This window comes from Odocoileus virginianus, chromosome 2 (genome assembly GCF_023699985.2).
Source record: "Odocoileus virginianus isolate 20LAN1187 ecotype Illinois chromosome 2, Ovbor_1.2, whole genome shotgun sequence".
Lineage (NCBI taxonomy): Eukaryota > Metazoa > Chordata > Mammalia > Artiodactyla > Cervidae > Odocoileus > Odocoileus virginianus.
Genome location: NC_069675.1, coordinates 74,156,823 through 74,176,817, shown reverse-complemented (window position 1 = coordinate 74,176,817; position 19,995 = coordinate 74,156,823). Strand labels below are relative to the sequence as shown.

The 19,995-nt window shown below is 44.1% G+C and overlaps 1 protein-coding gene across 2 annotated transcripts in view; it reads right to left on the bottom strand.

Moving 5' to 3' along the window:
* The window catches only part of APOB (apolipoprotein B), a 43,405-nt gene extending 23,654 nt beyond the window's left edge, over window positions 1–19,751 (bottom strand). For both annotated transcript variants that reach the window (XM_070451217.1, XM_070451222.1), the window contains exons 1-17: window positions 19,658–19,751; window positions 19,297–19,335; window positions 18,170–18,285; window positions 16,417–16,562; window positions 13,977–14,130; window positions 12,788–12,943; window positions 11,984–12,108; window positions 11,209–11,294; window positions 9,580–9,799; window positions 8,637–8,864; window positions 8,297–8,414; window positions 8,029–8,175; window positions 6,675–6,886; window positions 6,178–6,415; window positions 5,471–5,647; window positions 3,873–4,064; window positions 173–340 (exon numbers count right to left, since the gene is read on the bottom strand). In XM_070451217.1, coding sequence (XP_070307318.1) covers window positions 173–340; window positions 3,873–4,064; window positions 5,471–5,647; window positions 6,178–6,415; window positions 6,675–6,886; window positions 8,029–8,175; window positions 8,297–8,414; window positions 8,637–8,864; window positions 9,580–9,799; window positions 11,209–11,294; window positions 11,984–12,108; window positions 12,788–12,943; window positions 13,977–14,130; window positions 16,417–16,562; window positions 18,170–18,285; window positions 19,297–19,335; window positions 19,658–19,736 — 2,601 coding nt within the window. In that variant the 5' untranslated portion in view covers window positions 19,737–19,751. The remainder of the gene's footprint in view (window positions 1–172; window positions 341–3,872; window positions 4,065–5,470; window positions 5,648–6,177; window positions 6,416–6,674; window positions 6,887–8,028; window positions 8,176–8,296; window positions 8,415–8,636; window positions 8,865–9,579; window positions 9,800–11,208; window positions 11,295–11,983; window positions 12,109–12,787; window positions 12,944–13,976; window positions 14,131–16,416; window positions 16,563–18,169; window positions 18,286–19,296; window positions 19,336–19,657) is intronic.
* Between the last annotated feature and the right edge of the window lie 244 nt (window positions 19,752–19,995).

Genomic DNA, 19,995 nt, shown 5'->3' with positions numbered 1-19,995 from the left:
AACACAACACTTTAAAGCAATTTTCCTCCAATTAAAAAAAGAAAAGTTAATGAAATGATTCCAGTGATGACACACTTCATCTTGAATTGCAAACACCTTTTTAAATTGCACAAGACACCTGCCCTGGAGGAAAAGAACAATCTAAGGAATAAAAAAGTGAACAGATTCTTACATTGGCTACTTCCAGTTTCACTCCAGCTTTGATTCCAGGAGTGATGATGCCGGAGGAGGACACTTGCAGTTGTAATCCAAGTCCAGTGGGGAGTTCAAAGGCATTGTCCATGAAGATGTAGTGAAGGAACAAGTCACTTGTTGAACCTTTCCTTACGAGCTCTTTAATCTATATATCACACAGGAGAGAGTACAAGTAAGCCTTATTCAAGTAGGCTTTCTGAAATGCAGCCTCCCCCATGTCAGACGGTAGTTATTCTTTATCCAGAATGGAAGGGACCAGCATATTTTAATTAGCTTAATAGCTTAATAAATAAAGATGAATGATTATTGATTTCAACAAATTGGAATACAAAAAGTTGCCCTGGGTAGATATCATGTCATTTTCAACTGGGGATTCAAAAAGCATTTCAGACTATTTCTGGGCCTCTGAGATTTGTGAACTTTAAATATCATTGCATGGCATGACTTAATTCTGATTATTTGGCATTGGAATACTTGCAGCACAATATATTATGGTCAAACCAGTTTTTTAAAACTGATGAACTATTTAAATGATGTACATATCAGTATGCATTGGTGTTTATTCTTTATAACACCTCTGGAAAATAACTTGAGATCTCTTTTATGAAAGCCACATTATTATTCATTATATCCTATGGAGTATATTTGAATATTTTCTCCCTTTTAAATAAACTAATAATTATAAATATTTAGACAATGGACTGCAGTTTTCTACATACTTTGTTTCATAATCACTTCATCATTTAAATATTAAGGGGAATATTTAATATTAAATATATCTCTAGGTAGAGAGATACACTTAATACTGTTTTCCACATGAACAAATGAATGCTGTTAAAAGATACATCTATTGATCTATATTTCTGTCTTTGTGCCAGTACCATACTGTCTTGATGACTGTGGCTTTGTGGTAGAGACTGAAGTCAGGCAGGTTGATTCCTCCAGTTCCACTCTTCTTTCTTAAGATTTCTTTGGCTATTCAAGTTTTTTTGTATTTCCATACAAATTGTGAAATTATTTGTTCTAGTTCTCTAAAAAATACGATTGGTAGCTTGATAGGGATTGCATTGAATCTATAGATTGCTTTGGGTAGTATACTCATTTTCACTATATTGATTCTTCTGATCCATGAACATGGTATATTTCTCTATCTATTTGTGTCCTCTTTGATTTCTTTCACCAGTGTTTTATAGTTTTCTATATATAGGTCTTTTGTTTCTTTAGGTAGATATATTTCTAAGTATTTTATTTTTTTTTGTTGCAATGGTGAATGGAATTGTTTCCTTAATTTTTCTGTTTTCTCATTGTTAGTGTATAGGAATGCAAGGGATTTCTGTGTGTTAATTTTATATCCTGCAACTTTACTATATTCATTGATTAGCTCTAGTAATTTTCTGGTGGAATCTTTAGGGTTTTCTGTGTAGAGGATAATGTCATCTGCAAACAGTGAGAGTTTTACTTCTTTTCCAGTCTGGATTCCTTTTATTTCTTTTTCTGCTCTGATTGCTGTGGTCAAAACTTCCAAGACTATGTTGAATAGTAGTGGTTAGAGTGGGCACCCTTGTCTTGTTCCTGACTTTAGGGGAAATGCTTTTAATTTTGCACCATAGAGGATAATGTTTGCTGAGGGTTTGTCATATATAGCTTTTATTATGTTGAGGTATGTTCCTTCTATTCCTGCTTTCTGGAAGGTTTTCTTTTTATCATAAATGGATGTTGAATTTTGTCAAAGGCTTTCTCTGCATTTACTGAGACAATCATATGGTTTTTATTTTTCAATTTGTTAATGTGGTGTATTACATTGATTGATTTGCAGATATTGAAGAATCCTTGCTTCTCTGGGATAAAGCCTACTTGGTCATGATGTATGATCTTTTTAATATGTTGTTGGATTCTGTTTGCTAGAATTTTGTTAAGGATTTTTGCATCTATGTTCATCAGTGATATTGGCCTGTAGTTTTCTTTTTTTGTGGCATCTTTGTCAGGTTTTGGTATTAGGGTGATAGCCCAGAGATAAATCCACACACCTATGGACACCTTATCTTTGACAAAGGAGACAAGAATATACAATGGAGAAAAGACAATCTCTTTAACAAGTGGTGCTGGAAAAACTGGTCAACCATTTGTAAAAGAATGAAACTAGAACACTTTCTAACACCATACACAAAAATAAACTCAAAATGGATTAAAGATCTAAACGTACGACCAGCAACTATTAAACTCCTAGAGGAAAACATAGGAAAAACACTCTCTGACATAAATCACAGCAGGATCCTCTATGACCCACCTCCCAGAATATTGGAAATAAAAGCAAAAATAAACAAATGGGACCTAATTAAAATTAAAAGTTTCTGCACAACAAAGGAAACTATAAGCAAGGTGAAAAGACAGCCTTCAGAATGGGAGAAAATAATAGCAAACGAAGCAATGAACAAAGAATTAATCTCAAAAATATACAAGCAACTCCTGCAGCTCAATTCCAGAAAAATAAAAGACCCAATCAAAAAGTGGGCCAAAGAACTAAACAGACATTTCTCCAAAGAAGACATACAGATAGCTAACAAACACATGAAAAGATGCTCAACATCACTCATTATCAGAGAAATGCAAATCAAAACCACAATGAGGTACCACTTCACGCCAGTCAGAATGGCTGCTATCCAAAAGTCTACAAGCAATAAATGCTGGAGAGGGTGTGGAGAAAAGGGAACCCTCTTACACAGTTGGTGGGAATGCAAACTATTACAGCCACTATGGAGAACAGTGTGGAGATTCCTTAAAAAACTGAAAATAGAACTGCCATATGACCCAGCAATCCCTCTAATGGGCATACACACTGAGGAAACCAAAATTGAAAGAGACACATGTACCCCAATGTTCATCGCAGCACTGTTTATAATAGCCAGGACATGGAAGCAACCTAGATGTCTATCTGCAGGTGAATGGATAAGAAAACTGTAGCATATATACACAATGGAATATTACTCAGCCATTAAAAAGAATACATTTGAATCAGCTCTAATGAGGTGGATGAAACTGGAGCCTATTATACAGAGTGAAGTAAGCCAGAAAGAAAAACAACAATACAGTATACTAACACATGTATATGGAATTTAGAAAGATGGTAATGATAACCCTGTATGTGAGATAGCAAAAGAGATGCAGATGTATTGGACAGTCTTTTGGACTCTGGGAGAGGGCGAGGGTGGGATGATATGGGAGAATGGCATTGAAACATGTAAATTATCATATGTGAAAAGAATCACCAGTCCTGGTTCGAGCATGAGAGGGTGCTCAGGGCTGGTGCACTGGGATGACCCAGAGGGATGGGATGGGGAGGGAGGTGAGAGCAGGGTTCAGGATGGGGAACACATGTACACATGTACACATGGAGGATTCAAGTCAATGTATGGCAAAACCAATACAATATTGTAAAGTAAAATTAATTAATTAATTACTTAAAAAAGAGATACAACTAACATGATAATAGCTTAATTTCTAAATGTTATCAATTCCTTAGGAATCCAGGAATCTTCTTCACTGACATTTAAGACAAACTTGCCTCTCTGGAGGAAGCACAAGCACTTTCTCTGGTCTGCATGACTGGGATCTTAAGGGAGTCTGGGAGATCTCAACAGAGCCCAGGCTAATCCATCACCCTATGACAGCCCACTTACCATCTGGGGGATCCCCTGCAGGGTACGAACACCTTTCAGCAGCAACTTCCCCAGGAGTTGGAGGTCGTGGAGTCTGACAAAGCCAAGCTCTTCTCCCAAGATGCGGAGGTAGGCTCTGGCTTCTGGGAAGTCTTTGGATTTCAGATCTTTGACCAGCTTCTCAATGTTGAACATGATTCCATTGACCATGTCCTGGGATTTTAACAACAAAATGTCTAGTGAGATGTGAGTGCTGTCAAACACCCTTAGGTTAAGATGTTGCAGCTGTGATGAGCCTAAACATAAACCCTCATGGTGGGGTCGTGGGGCAGACACTGAAACCAGGCCCCCACCTTTTATCAGAAGATAGACGGCTCCTCCAAACTGACATTTAAAAAAACAACAACAAAAAACAAAAAACTAAGGTCTTGTCAGGGATAATGGTGCTTCCACACTGTTCTTAACCTGAATGAGGTAGGCATTCAAGTGATCTATGATGTAGGCATAGGTGATCTCTGTTCTCTAGCATGCCAGGATCCCTATGGCTCCCCCAGATTAGAAGATCCTCTGTCCCCCATCCCCTCCCATGCTTACTCGTCTCCTCCGACAGAGGAAAACACTAGGGATTTCCTGGGAAAGCATAGCTGCTGTATACATTGGCCAAAAGCTTGAAACATACCTCATCTAGGGAAGCTCTGATCTAGGTAAGTTCTTAGACATAAGAATTCCATAGACTGATGCTTAGGCACTGAGAAAGAAAGAGTGATTGAGACCCAAAACAGATCAAAGACCCTCAGCCTCAAGTGGAGGTGAGTAAATTAGGAGATGGAGGTGAGCATCGGGGAGTAAATTACTGCCCTGCTTCTCAAATTGAAATGTGTACACTGGTCACTTGGGGGGGGTCTCATTAAAATGCAAGTCCTGATTCCATAGAGGCCAGTAGGGCCTGAGAACCTGCATTTCTAACAAGCATTGCTGTGATGCCAATGACTGGACCATGCTTTGGACAGCAAAGAGTTAAAGAATAAGAAGGTCCAGATCACACAATCTATTTTATGCTCCTTAAGTGGAGGCTTATGCCAACTTCAAAGAGGATTCTGCCTCCATTAGCTAGTGCACGGATGTGGGTGATAGCCAAAGAAAGTAGTTAATAATAGTGAAAATATGAATTTCAAAATTATAATACTATCTGCTTGTTGAATAATCAACACAAGAGTCAGGGGCTTTGTTTAGCTTTTTAGATACTTTAGTTCATTTAGTCTGTAAATATCCTTGTGAAGGATATAAGTTATTATTAGTATTCTGGGGATGTGGAAACATAAAACATCAAGTATCTTGCCCAGGTATGCAGAGCTTGAAGAAAGTGAGGTTAGATTTCAAACCCATGCCGCAGAGTTCACACTCTTAATCATTATGCTAGAGAGCCTCTAATGAGCCTGGACTCTGGGCAGACTGAATCTCCAGAAGGCCCATCACTGTCTCTTATTCCCACTGGACTGGTTAGTAATAGCCATAGTTGTTGCTCTAGTTAGATAGTGCTTTGCTGACTTCCAGGCTTAGATAAAAACATTTTCACATTGAGACCCAAAGCTTTCCTTGAGAGGATACGTAAAACGTACCTGCTCACGTTTATCATCTTTGGTGTAGCCAAAGTGGTCCACCAAGACCTTGGAGACACGATCAGGAACTCGACCATTAACCCAGTACAAAGCCTTGTTGACACTGTCTGGGAAGAATCCTTCTTTCCCAAAAAGAGCTTCGAGTGTTGGTTCAAAACCTTTTCCTTCCAAACCAATCTGAGAGAGAAAATCAGGCAAGAAACACCATCAGGTTTCTCTGTTGTCTGTCCATCTCCTATTCCCTTATTTATGCTCAATTTATTAAACAAGTACTTGGTGAATGCTACTGGGCAGGAGTTGACCTGAATACTCCACAGGAGTTGTCTTATTTAAATCTCACTGGAATCTTGCAAGGCAAAACCTATTATGTGCTTGTTTTCTGGAAGAGGCAGCTAAGGTTCAGAGGAGATACATAGTTAAACTGAAGATTCTGGTTTTGGGGTGAATTTGGGGTTTGAACCCTTGGATTTTGGGTATAGGGGCTTCTCTGAGACATCAAACTTCCATTCATATAAGGAGCCGTGCTTCACATGGCCCCTAGTGGGGAGGCAGGAAGAAGAGGGGGAAAGGAAAGAAGTGACGGTATCACTGCCTGATGATTCTTGTTCCTCTTATAGCTGGCTCACAGCTCCCTTGACTTGACTATTTATGATGTAGACCAGAATTGGCTAGATAAACATAAGACTCTGCTTCAGGCCCACACATACCTCAAAGAGGTCAGTTGAAGCAAATCCAAAGACTTTGAGGGTTGTTTTCAGCATGCTTTCTTTAGGAAGGTAATTGTTTGGATCAAATATAATATTTCCTTCAATTTTGGCTGAGACTGGGTCAAGTGATGGAAGAGAAATCGATTTGGAAAACTGATAGTTGCGGGAAAATTTCTTGAAATCCATGACAGTTGGAAGTTGAGATTCTTTCAGAGCTTCTTCCACTAAGCTTTTCAAGCTAGACAAAAAGGAGAGGATTTTGAGCTGACACACATTGTGTTACTCTCTCACCCCCAAGTCAATGTGGATTTCCAATCACTACCAAACTCTTTGGGTTTTATTTGCCCCAAAACCTTGGCTCAGATCTGCTGCACTTGCACACAGATGTTGGTTCCAGAAGAAAGAACAGCCTGTAAAGGGCAGGCAGCAGCTAGATCAGAACTGAGATTTGGAACTTCAGCCCCTTGTGGCAGACGCAGGAAAATGACTTTACTTACTCCCGGACGTACAAATCTTCTGAGTTTAAGATGTTGGCGATGTGGGAAGCCACAAAGTTCTTCACTTGCTCATTCTGTTCCCGAGGGAGAAGTTGGGTGATTTTGCTAATATCCGACTGGGAAGGACTCCCCATCAGCATGAGATAGGCAGCCAGCCGCTTATCCCCTGGAGAGGAGTCATCGAGGAAAGTCTGAAGAAGGACTTCCCGGACCTGTAGCCCAAAGACAAGACTGTCATCACTGTCAGAACATGCAACATGTCTGGCAAACATGCCTGATCTTATTTTGCAAGTGGAATTTCTCTCTATGAATTCTTCAAATGCTGTTACTGAACCTTCTTCACTCAGAGCAAACAGCTCAAGGAAGGGTTCTCAGAAGACACCTATCAAATGCACGTTGAGGGATTTCCCTGGTGGTCCAGTGGTTAAGACTTTGCCTTGCAATGTAGGGGGTGTGCATTCGATCCCTGGTTGGGCAGCTAAGGTTCCCAAATGCCTTGTGGCCAAAAAATCAAAACATAAAACAGAAGCAATATTGTAACAAATTCAATAAAGACTTTAAAAATAGTCCACATCAAAAAGAATCTTAAAAAAAATATACATGCTGGATTCAATTGCATTAAAATACACAAGTTATGGCCAAGTTATGACTTGTTGGAGATCTGCCACTAACTGAAGATAAAGATGTTTTAACATAAATTATTTCAATATGAGGATAAGTGAGAAGGAATCAGGAGAATTTAATGCTAATAAGTAAGTCAGGTCGTCTGCAAAGCTGTGGAGTCACCATCACCACCTTTGGGGGCCAGTTTGACTCTCTTAGTCTAGGGAAATTGGGGGAAAAAAATCAGACAGGTTTTCCCAGGATGGGAGTGATGGTCAATCTGGTGAGAGGACAGCAGGTAGTGAAAAAAAATCATACTTTGCCTGCTGAAGCAGCAGGAAGGTCAACTATTTTTCTCACGTCCACATATGGCTAGGCAGTCAATTGTTGTTTAGTTGGTAAGTCATGTCTGACTCTCTTGTAACCCCATTGACTGTACCTCGCCAGGCTCCTCTGTCCATGGGATTTTCCAGAGAAGAATAGTGCAGTGGGTTGCCATTTCCTTTTCCAGGGAATCTTACCCTGTGTTTGATCCCTTACACAGGGATCAAACCTGTGTCTCCTGCATTGGCAGGAGTATTCTTTAGCACTGAGCCATCTGGAAGCCCCAGGCAGTCAATAGGTATATTGAAATTTGCAATTAAAGAGCAGTAGAATAAAGTCAGTAGAATGACGAGACTTAGAATCTCATTCCAAATCTTTGTCAATCTGAATCAACTCGTCATTTTCAGCCCTCTTCTGCGGACCTTACCTCGTCACTAAGCTCCATTTTCCGCAGGGCCTGGATGGCAGCCTTCTGGATCACCAGGGATGGCTGTTCACTTCTGATACATTTCAGGACTGAAGACCTAAGTTTTGGGGTTAGTTGCTCCATGGTTTTACCAATATTTCCTATGACCTGCATTGAAAATAAACAAGAGAGAATCAGGGCACAGAAGGTGCAGTGAGGGGCAGACAGAAAAAGTGCATCTGAAATGATGCCTATTATAGAAAACAAACAAGCAAAAAACTGAAAATACCCTCAGAATCAGGTAGGTGAGATCTTCATTCCCAGTGCAGTCATTGCCAATCTGTTCTGACAGGTAATCAGCAATTTCCAGCAGGTCCTGTGTCCATGTAGGGTTTGTCTTATGATAGCTACAGAAGAAGAGTTAGGATTTAGCGAGCATAGCCAGGTTTATCTTAAAATATACACTGACGTTTGCTGATTTCTTATCTCAAGTCATTACTCTTAAAATTGACCAGTAGACAAATGAAAGGGTAAGCACCAGAATTTGCAAGTGGAGGGAGGGTAGAAACAGAATACTAACACGTGGGGTCATTCTTTGCTCCTACGAGGAGAACCAGTGGAAAACTCACTTGTTGATCACGTGACTCAGAGCATAAAATGTGAGCCGGCTCTGCTGCGCTCTTGCGGTGTTAAAGACCTCCCGCAGTCTCTCAGCTGAGGGCTCTGGGATCAGGGCCACCAGGTAGGTCACGGCATCTATCAGGAGGGGGTTGGCTCTCTCATTTTTCAGCCACTGGAGGATGTGAGTGTAGCACTGGGGCTGTCCGCACTGAATCAAGGCTTGTAAAGTGATGGGGCTGAGAAGAAAAGGGCAGAGAAAGAAAGATCACCTTCTAGGCAGCTAAAACCTCCTTGGCCCACAGTGTTCCCTCTGCCAGGAATTCCCTTTTTCAAGATCCAAATCCAACTATCTTCCAAAATCTAACAGATCCCTAGAGAACAGAGAAGCCTTCCCCATAAGTAGCATCCACTGGAGAAGCACCATGGAGAAAAATCTGAAGAAGGACCCCCTGGACTCAACACCCAGAGAGGACTGTTACCCTTTGGTCAGAAGATGGAACATACCACATAAACACTTGCCCAGTCCCCAGTCCCTTCTCTGACCTTCACAGCACTAAGACTGCACTGAGGTAAAGAGAAGTCACGGTGTTATTTTGTTTGCTTGAGTTTTCTCTCCTCTAGCCTACAGGCTTCCAGAAAACACAGACTTCTTTTCCTCTCACACTTCCCAGGGTACTCATTATAGAACTAGGGATTGAAGATACCCATCAAAATGTGGGAAAGATTTCCCTCCTATCTTAACATGTAAATATTTATCTACCTTGGATGCAATATATGTGTGTGTGTTACCCATGGAACTCTAGACACCTTAGCTGACATTTCTCTATCAAGCAAACATTTACTGACTGACTCAATTGATTAAATGGGTTGAAATTTCAGTGATTCCTGAGATTCTCTGGCTGAGGTCTCAGCCAGCTCCCATGGGCTCTGCGACTGCTGCTCGAGAAATACCTGGACACCTCGATCAGCTTCGGCAAGACGGAGGTGACCGCCTCACTGCTGAGGCCTCGCAGCTCAGTCACTAGTTTATGGAAGAGGTTGGCTCTCTGGGCATTCTGCTCAGAGACGTGCAGTTTCTGCAGCTCCTGGAGCGTCTTCACAATGGCCTCAGCGTGCTTTGGAGGTGATGTGGACCTGGTGCTCTCGAAGGCAAGACCCACCGCCTCGGTGCCTGGAAGGAGGAGCGTGTTAGAGGGATTCCAGTTTACCCCTGCATCTTAACCTCATCTTTCTTCTGGAAGCTGGAGATCTGGGAGGGGTCAGCAAGAGGGGGGTGGAGAAAAGAAGCCTCTCCTGTTCTTTTTTTTTTTCTCTCTCCTGTTCTGTACTTAGTGTCTGTTTTGTTTTCTCTCTCCTGTTCTGTACTTAGTGTCTGTTTTGTGTCTAGCTCTGCTAGGGGTCTGACTTCAGTGTTTCCCTAAGTTGCCACCCTCTCCTGTGATTAGCATGAATATTGTGCATACCTGCTATTGCTTCAGTCATGCCTGACTCTTTGCGACCCCGTAGACCATAGCCTGTCAGGCTCCCTTGTCCATGGGATTCTCCAGGCAAGAATACTGGAGTGGGTACCATGTCCGTCTCCAGGGGATCTTCCCAACTCAGGGATCAAACCTGAGTCTCTTACATCTCCTGCACTGGCAGCTGGGTTCTTTACCACAAGCACCACTTGGGAAGTCCAGCGTTAATATTATTCCTCAATTTAAATATAAGGGAACTAAGACCCAGAGGTGAGCCACTCACCATGTGCAAGACCTTTCTGGGTGTACGAGACAGAGCTGGGATTGAATCCAGGATTGTTAGACTTGTATGGGATTGAATGACCTTTTTGCCTAAAAGAACTGGTGAGGAGGTGCTGCTGACATGACAACAGTGGAGGCTAGACTCACTGCTGCTCACCTGTCCTGTCTTCCCACTAGATTTAATGGCAGTTTGTGTGTGTGTTGGGGGGGATGTTTTGTGTTCCCTCCATCACCCTGCTCTCACCTCTGCCCAGGAGGTGGGTGAATCCGTGGTGCGGAGGAAGGAGTCCTGACTTAGATAAGACATGGAGGCCCATTCTGTACTGCCTCTAACAGCCTGTGACTTTGAATATATCACTAAGCCTCTCTGTGTGTGCCTTTTCCTTCTGTAGAATGGGTGTAAAAGCACATGCTGCTACCACCTGACATCACAGGTGGCTGAGAACGAGGCAGGGCCCACGACTCATTGACATACAAGATAGAAGCAGGGCTGAGGTTGGACTAGAGGTTTCTGTAGTTCCCTTCAGCTCTAAAGACTGATTCCTGACCTTTCCCATTTGCCCTACCTTGCTCAGGCCCGGCTGTCCGATTTACCAACAGTGGACTTGGGAGGCTGGTTTCCTACTTCCAAAATCCAGGGAGCTTTGGGAGAACTCTCCCCTTTCCTTTATCCCATTGCCACCTGACATTCTGAAATGAACAGGCTTTCTCAGTAGAATGGCCCATGGCCAGAAGCCCAGGGCCCAGGACTCTCACAGGGCCTAGCAAGGAGCTAAGCCATGGTTGGTACCTTGTAGACAAGTTTCCCAGCCCTGGCAACTATGTGTACATCACATCTTACCTTCCTCAAAGAAGCGGCTGTTGATCTTAGGTGTGTCTTCAAGTTTCAAAGTCTGTGTGACCTGTGCCATCATCCCATATTTGTTCCTGGTAACACAGAAATCACAGCATGTCATGGATGGCCAGGCTCCCTGCAGCATTCTCTGCTCTTCATGTTGAATGTCTCCCCTATCTCTGCTCCTCCCCTAATCCTGCTCCCCTTTCAAACCATACTTATTTATATCCAGCTGTCCTTGAGCCCCTGTGAATGGCAGCATCTCCTGGTCATGCTGGCTGTCCGTCCATCAGAAGGACACATGTACCTTACACTCTCCACCATTCCAGAGTGCCCAGAGGGAATGAACTAACACTAAGCTCCAAAATTCTTTTGTTATCTCCCATAGTTCAGTGCCAAGAATATAGATAGCAGTTACTCAGTCAACACTAGTTGACTGACCAGTTTTCAAAATGGATATGTAAGTCTCTAGGCCAATTCCAAAATCTTCTGTAAAGCTTCTCTAACCCAAGTAGCCAGTAATGGTTCCAGTTTTTCCTGATCTCTAGCCCTTAAAGTCTGGATCTCAGAAATCTTTTGTTGGTTTTGAATTGTTCCTCATGCCTAAGTCTTTCCTACCAAATGGCCTATTAGCTTGAGATAGGAGGACAGAAATACATTCTGCTTTGTACCTTTTCCTACCTCCTCCCAGACACAGAGTAGCTTGCAACAGGGCACGGAGAAGCATTTAGTGCCTAATGGCCCCATAAATAAGGAATCAGGGCTACAGCTGGGGACCTACTTGTAGGAGAAGGGCAGGAATAGGTGTTGTTCATTGCAGATGGCTTCTGACACATGCTTCCTCCTTGGGTCCAGGGTGTACTGGCAGGACTGGCTGCTGCCAATCAGTGTTGACAAGGGGCGGGTCTGTGAATGGGATCAGGGGAAAAGCACTTTCATCAGTCCCTGGGGCTTGAACCTGAGTGTTCTCCCATATGTATTTCCCTTCCGGGAAGAAAGTGGGGGAACAGGGGTTCTGTACCACTAGATAAACTCAGCGAGAGAAGAGAGCTTCATACTTGACTTTTAGTCAAGGAGATGAAAACCCAAAAGCTGAGTCTAGCTGTAGACTTCTTTTTATTTCACCCCAGGGGACTTTTGATCTGTACAAAGTATTTATAACCTGGAATCCAGCACATGGGGTTTCCTAGGTGGCACTAGTAGTAAAGAACCTGCCTGTCAATGAAGGAAACACAATGAAACATGCTTTTGATTGTTCCCTGGGTTGGGAAGATCCCCTGGAGAAGGGCATGGCAACCCGCTCCAGTATTCTTGCCTGGAGAATCCCATGGACAGAGGAGACTGGCAGGCTACAGTCCACAGGGTTGCAAAAAGTCGGACATGACTGAAGCTACTTAGCACGCATGCACACATCTAACATGACTCCCTGTCCTACCACACACGAACACTTCACACCTGTTCCTACTGCTCCTTATGTTTTCTCTGCCTAGAATTCTCTGGGATCCCTTCTAGCTCTAACATTCCACAATGTTAATAATGAAGGGGTTGCTGCCAATGTGCATAGCAATGCTGATGTGAAACTTACCATGCCTCTAATCAAAGCGAGTGGGCTAACTCCCGTGCTAATGGGCTGGAAGTGATCACACTTCTCCAGGTTTCTTTCAATAGATATTTCTGTTGCCACATTTCCCTTCTTCGTTTTAACAGTAAAGTCTGTGGAGCAGTTTCCATACACGGTATCCTAGGGCAGCAAAAGATACAACAAGTGTACTCAACACAGGGAACCATCTTTTGGTGCTCAGGGTAGGGCTGGGAAAGAAGCCTGTAAGAAAAGGCAGGGGCAACATGGTTCTGGGAGAAAGCTTCATCCTCTTGGACAGAATGTGGGTGTGGTTGGTTCCCGGGCAGCCAGGGTGGACGCGAGAACACCTCTTAAGGGTGGTCCTGGCTCTGAGGTACACCTCCCTGCCCTCCTAGGGGCCAGCCAACACTGGTTGCATATTCTGTGCTCTCGGAGCCTTTTCTCTATTGCTCATTTACAGCATGTACTCCAATCTGTTTTGTGTTGTATGTGTCCTGGTTCTCCCCCCAGATCCTGAGACCTCCCTGTGCAGGGGTCCCCGTGGGATGCAGCAGTGTCTGCTCCCCGTGGAGCGCAGCACAGAGCTCAGAATGTAGTAAGGGCTCAAAAGTGTTCACGGGACTGAACTAAACTGAATGCATCCTCAGATCAAAACCTGGGATTCTTAAAAGACGCTGGCCAATAGATTCAATTATTTTCTGTGTTTAAAATGCACACAGGGGACTTCGTTGGTGGTCCAGTGGTTAAGACTCTGCCTTCCAATGCAAGGGGCACAGGTTCAATCCCTGATTGGGGAACTAAGATCCCACATGTTGCATAGTGTGGCCAGAAATTATACATACACACACACACACACACACACACACACACACACACACACATACACACACAGAGGCCTAACTGTGCTCTACCTTGTGGAAACATAACAAAATCAAACAGAGGATAGGGTGGTCAGGACTCCCAGAAACTGCTATAAAATTAGACCCAACCTGCTCAGGCTGTGTGGGCTTGGCCCTCAGTGAGCCCAGAGGCCAGGGGAGCTCTGAGCAACGTGTTTCACACCAATACAGGGCCTCCTATGTAACCAGCCATGCAGCTGAGTCAACGATCCAGTTGCATGCCAGTGGTACCTGGCTCCACTATGTAAAGAGGAGTTCAAAGGACCACTATTATCAGTTTTCTAAATTCTCACCAGAAATAACACTTGCTTAGCCTCTTCCGTTTCTGGGGGAAGCAGGAGGGCAGAGATGATGCCCCTCTTGATGTTGAGGATGTGTTTAGGCTCTTCTTTCTCTGGGTAAAGTAGAACTTGCTTGCCTTCAGGAACAGCCAGCTTGAGGTCGTACCTGGTGCAGAGAGAGTATGGTCACTGAGTGTCCCTTCACCATGAGCCATAAGCTAGGTGGCTTTGCAGCCTCCTTTTTACTTATTTTCTTTTTACATTTTTTTGATAAATATCAGCATATACACATACATTTTCAAAAAAGTATACAAGTATGTGTATGCTTTGGTACTCTTTCATTTCCTTTTTTTTTTTTTTTTTGGCTTGGCTTGGCTCACCCAGTCCCTTTCTCTCCCCATATCAGTCTTTGCAGCCACGCTCCCCAAGGAACACCCCATTGGGCCTTCTATTCATATCTCCACACTCATATGATCTTATACAGAAGTGTGGGAGTGAAAACACCTTCACAGAAAGAGTTTGTCATTGCTGGTTTTATCCAAATGGCATAACATCATGCATACTTGTATTTATCTTGTTCTTCTCATTTAATTCTACTCATGAAAATCCTTGAGTCATCTGGTAGCACTCTAACAGATTCTTTTTACAAAGCTGTATAACAGTCCATTCTATGGTTATATATTCTTTATTCAGATAGCGTCCTATTTGATGGCATTCACTTTTTCTCTTCCTGGATGTTTAATTTTTTTTTGCCCCACCAACACCACTGATACAAACATTCTTATGCATCTATCTTCACATGTTACTACACTTCTTTTTAGTTATGTCAAAGGTTCCAAGTATTTTTCATTATACTTATAATTATAGTAGAAATTGACTAAAGGTACTCCTTTGCAGCAGCAATGCATGAGGGTATGCTTTCCCTCACAGGCTTGCCAGTAACAGGTGCTATTGTTGTTTTAAGTTTCTGTAGTCTTATGAGTATAAGTGGGTATAACGTGGCAAATATCTTGTTACATTAATTTCATCTCCTGAGCACCAGGGAATTGGAGCTTCTTTCTATACATTTGTTGGACATTCCTTCACTTTCATATGATCTCAGGCTGTGGCTAAAGCCTGGGTCAACTCTGATTTTAGGGACTTTTCTTTGGTGACTTCCCTAGGGGATTTCACAGAGCCTGGGACCACCTGCCCTAGTTGAGTCAGAAGAAAGAAAAAGAGATGAGGGATGCTTCCCACAGCCCTATATCCTCTCAGAAAATTCCAGACACTGTGATGCAGGCTCACAGGAAAGCCTCAAGGTGGCCAAAAACAGAAGTCTCTTTTGTTTGGAAGAGGGTAAGGACCAAAGAAGACTTCCCTGGTGGCTCAGATGGTAAAGAATCTGCCTGGAACATGAGAGGCCCTGTTCTCTGGGTTGGGAAGATCCCCTGGAGAAGGGAATGGCTACCCACTCCAGTATCCTTGCCTGGAGAATTCCATGGATAGAGGAGCCTGGCAGGCTACAGTCCATGGGGTTGCAGGTTGAACATGACTGAGCAACTAACAGACAAGGACCAAAGAGCAACTCCTACTCCCTTCCATCACTGCATCCCCACTCTCTCTGATGCTTCTAAGTCTTGGATACAATAAGATGCGCTGGGCCTATTTTGGCTTCTGAGTCTAATGTTTAACAAATTGAAATGTGGGCAGGGAAGGAGTGTCCACTGTTACCAAATCAACAACCCCATGACTGTCTGTATTTGCACACACTTCGGACACTACAAGGACTTCCCTGATGGCTCAGATGGAAAAGAATCTGCCTGCAATGCAGGAGACACTGCAAACTATGACCTGGAGATGAGGCATGGGTGATGGTCAAAAAAATCTAACAACCAGCACACCGTGCATACTGATCAGTCAGAAGCACTGCCGGCTGTAAGCAACAGGAATGGTCTGGTCAGGGTGCACTGGCAGGACGCTGGCCCTGGAGGGGGACCCGCTCAGGCCGTGGCTCTCCCCGGACCCCGTGAAGCCAGTGTTCTCTGCTGAGCTGAGCCATGTTTGGTCACAGCAAGTCCTGCCCAGACCCTCTCTGAGGACCACAAGGCACAGTCTTGTTTCATTCTTTAAACATGAATTCACTTGTTTAAACAAACCATCTCAGCTTTATCGTCTCAAGGAGTTTTAAAGTGTGAGATCTTTTAGAACCATATTTAAATGATAATTAGGGAAACTTCAGTAGGGGAGGGTAAAGACTACTTCCCTCTTTTTGATTGTTGTGAAAATTCAGCAATTCCCTGCTCTATGGTGAATAGAGAGTACAAATACTTGTACTCACATATATGCCCAACAATAAACACATGCTCATGTCCCCCTTGGACACACACACACACACACACACACACTCATGCAAAACATATGCCATGATGCCTGGAGCTCAGAAATTTGAACGCACAGGCCCAGGTCTTACTTGGACATGGCAGCTGCAAACTCCTCAGAGTTCTTGGTCTTCTTCAGCAAGGCCTTGCCCTCAGGGTTGAGGCCATACACCTCTTTCAGGGTGCAGTGACTCGTCTTCAGGATGAAGTTGCAGAGTTGGGGGACCTCCAGCTCCACCTGAGAAGATAGAGTAACAGAACATTAAGACTCTACCAAGAATACAACACTCCTCCCCAGCTCAGCGCTTCCTGACCTTTCCCATGTTCCGTGGGGTAACATGCTTCTAAAGTTTTCCCCTTTGTATGCAAAGGATGTTAATTTTTTATTGGTTCGAAATGTACTCCCTTTAGTTATAAAGAGGTACAACTGGCTGGAAGAAAAGCAGCTGAGGAGTCAGGGTTTGGAAGAAAACCAAGGAGGCAGGAGGAGGGCTATCACTGGTTTCAACAGCAAATGTTTCCTTTCCTTAATGTAAGTAGAAAAAACAAGAATCCAAGACCATTTGTATCTATCAGGGCCTATTTCGAGCTTCACATGTAGCTGGAGTTTAAATAGTTACTTTTGTGTTATCCAGCATGGTTTAAAGAACTTTCTGCAATGCTGGAGATGTTCTGTATTCTCACTATCCAATATAGGAGCCACTAGGTACGGGGCCAACTGGGCACTTGAAACACAGTTAGTGTGACTAAGAAACTGAATTTTTACTTTTATTCAATTTATTTTCATTTATTTATTTAAAACTTTTTATTTTATATTTGAATATAGCCAAGTAACAACTTTTATTCAATTTAAATAGTTGCATTGCTACCTTACCTGACAGCATAGATGCTGGTGCCCTAAAAATAAGAGGGTGGCCCAGTTTGACTTCTCTTTCCCACATGAACCCCAATAGTTGCCCTTAGATCTGTTCCACAGAACATGGATATGAGTACAGTCTGTCTCAACAACTGGCAAAGTTTTATTTGAGAACAAACTACATGTTTAAAATTTTCTGTTCTGTTTGTTTTTAGTAGTAGATACTATTTCAGTTAGATGATAAAAGCCACACTCTAGAATGCTTTCCTGGGATGCTCATCTACTGGACATCTCTTGAAATGTTAAATCCATTGGTCTGCAATCTTGACATTTTAGATCACATATTCTAATTACATCTTGGAAAGAAAAGTGAAAGTGACAGTGAATTCGCTCAGTCATGTCCGACTCCTTACGACTCCATGGACTCTAGCCTACCAGGCTTCTCCGTCCATGGGATTTTCCAGGCAAAAGTACCAGAGTGTATTGTCATTTCCTTCTCTAGGGGATCTTCTTGACCCAGGGATCGAACCCGGGTTTCCTGCATTGCAGGCAGAGACTTTACCCTCTGAGCCACCAGGGAATGGAAGCTAATAGCAAGATAAACCTGGTAGGTAAAAATATTTTTTCTGTGGCAGACAACTTAAAAAAAGGGGTTTAAAAAAAATTTTTTTTTTTATGTGAACCACTTCTTCACTGAATCTGTTGCAATATCGCTTCTGTTTTATGTTTTGGTTTTTTTGACCTTGAGTCATGTGGGATCTTGGCCACGCCGAACAGGGATTGAATCCACAACTTCCTGCATTGGAAGGTGAAGCCTTAACCACTGAACCACCAGGAAAGTCTCTGTAGCAAACAACTTCTCAGCAAAGAAGCTGATTTGCAAACAGGGCCAGTCCAGCACTTAGAGGTTATGACAGTCCTGGCACAAGCTGGGTTTGCTCAGCCCTGGGCTCCAGGGTCCTCCAGTGGCCTTCCCTTTCCCCTCGTACCTTGCAGTTGATCCTGGTGGAGCTTCTTGAATCAGCAGTCCCAGGGACACCACTGGAACTCTCAGCCTCATAGTTATAGACATATTTCCTGAGGTGCTTGAATCGCGTTGCATCTTCTACAATGAGGAGAGATCTGTCAGCTACACGGCAGAAATAACTCGCCCAAGGATACTCAGTCCTGGGCATAGAGGGATAGTGGTACAGATAATGAAAAACTGTAATTAAACTCCAATTGTTTTCAATTAATTTTGCCTTATACTTAAATTTTCTTTATAGATTTAACTTCTCGGGCAGTGCTGAGGCTAATATTTAAATTAACTGGTATTCCTTGAATATATAATCTGAAGCACAAGGCAGGGAGTGTCAAGTAATGAGGTTCAGACAGTCTACAGGAAAGACTCCTTGGAAAATTAAGAGTTGACAGAATAAAGCAAAGATATCTCTCACTGCCTTTTCAGCATGAAAATACTCTAATTCTGTGGCTCTCTTTAGATTCTACCAAATATCTGAGGCAAAGTTCACTAAGTGTCAAGGGTATCTGGCTGACTTAAGAAACCCCCAAGAAGGAATTTCTGGAGGTTTTCGCTGTGCTTGAAAGAAATTTCCTGAACAATTTTAGAGAACATCTAGGTCCTGAGTCCAGATGCAGTGATGCCAGACGCCCACGAGATGGCAGTGCTGCCCCATCGGAGGTTAGCATCCCGCTCTCTCCGTAGAACACAGGGTACCACTGCAAGGCCGGCTCCTTTGAACCCGAGGGGTCAGGTAAATACAAATCTCAGGGTGAGCATCTGGATTTCTGCACAAAGGTTAAAGTCAGCGTTTCTTCACCCTCTTGTGCTTCAGATTAATGATTAGTCCCTGACAAACAGTCTCTTTAAAGTGCCCATGGACCAACAGGTCCCTTCCCCACCCTACCCCCAGGCTGAACGTTTGGGACAGAGGGGAAGGGCGGGTAAAAGAGCTGAGATCCCCTCACGGGGGCAGAGGCTCCAGGAACTGGCTTCTTGGGGTCAGAACAGTGTACACCAATCACAGCATCACCGTGTTTCAGTGATCTGAGGTGCAGAGGGAGGGGTCGAGGGTGGGGTGGGGCACCCTTCCCAGCTCAGGGGGAAATGCCTTACTTGGACAGCTGGGGCTGACATTTTCCAGCACTTCATCTCCTGTAAGAAAGGGAGAAAGACAACTGTAGGTTTTCACGTTCTTCCAGCTGGGTCCCAGGGTCCGCCAGAAGGCCCACTGCATTATCCTCTAGCCGGGAAGAAGGCTTTGAAGAATCCTCCGTCCCTCCTATCACCTCCCCCACCCTCACCCTGAATCTAGAGGCGTCCCCCGCAGCTGGTCCTGTGCCCCTGTCCTTCCATCCTCGGGCTGCCCTCCCTCTGTCCCAGGACCAAGCTGCCCCAGCCACCACTCTGGCCCTGGCTTCAGGCCCTGGTCCCCCACCGCCACCCCGCATGCCGGCGGCCGGGCGGCCTCACTCACTGGCCTGGGCGCTGGCGGCATCCAGGAGCAGCAGCAGCAGCAGCAGCAGCAGCAGCGGCGCAGGCCTCGGGGCGCCCATGGCCACCCTGGGCGGTGTCTCCCTGCCGCCTGCTGTCTGGGCCTGGCCTCGGTGCTGCTTGCTGGCTCCGGGGGACGGGCGCCCACAGGCAGCCCAGCACCCACACTTGCACCTTCAGTGGGAATGGACGGCCAGTGCCCGGGGCCCTATTTATACGAGGACCGAGGCCGCCCGCCCAGGGCTGCAGCTGAAGGAGCACCGGGCAAATTGCAAAAGGTCCAAAGGGCAGCGTCCGGGGCCTGTTTGCTTTTCCGCACCA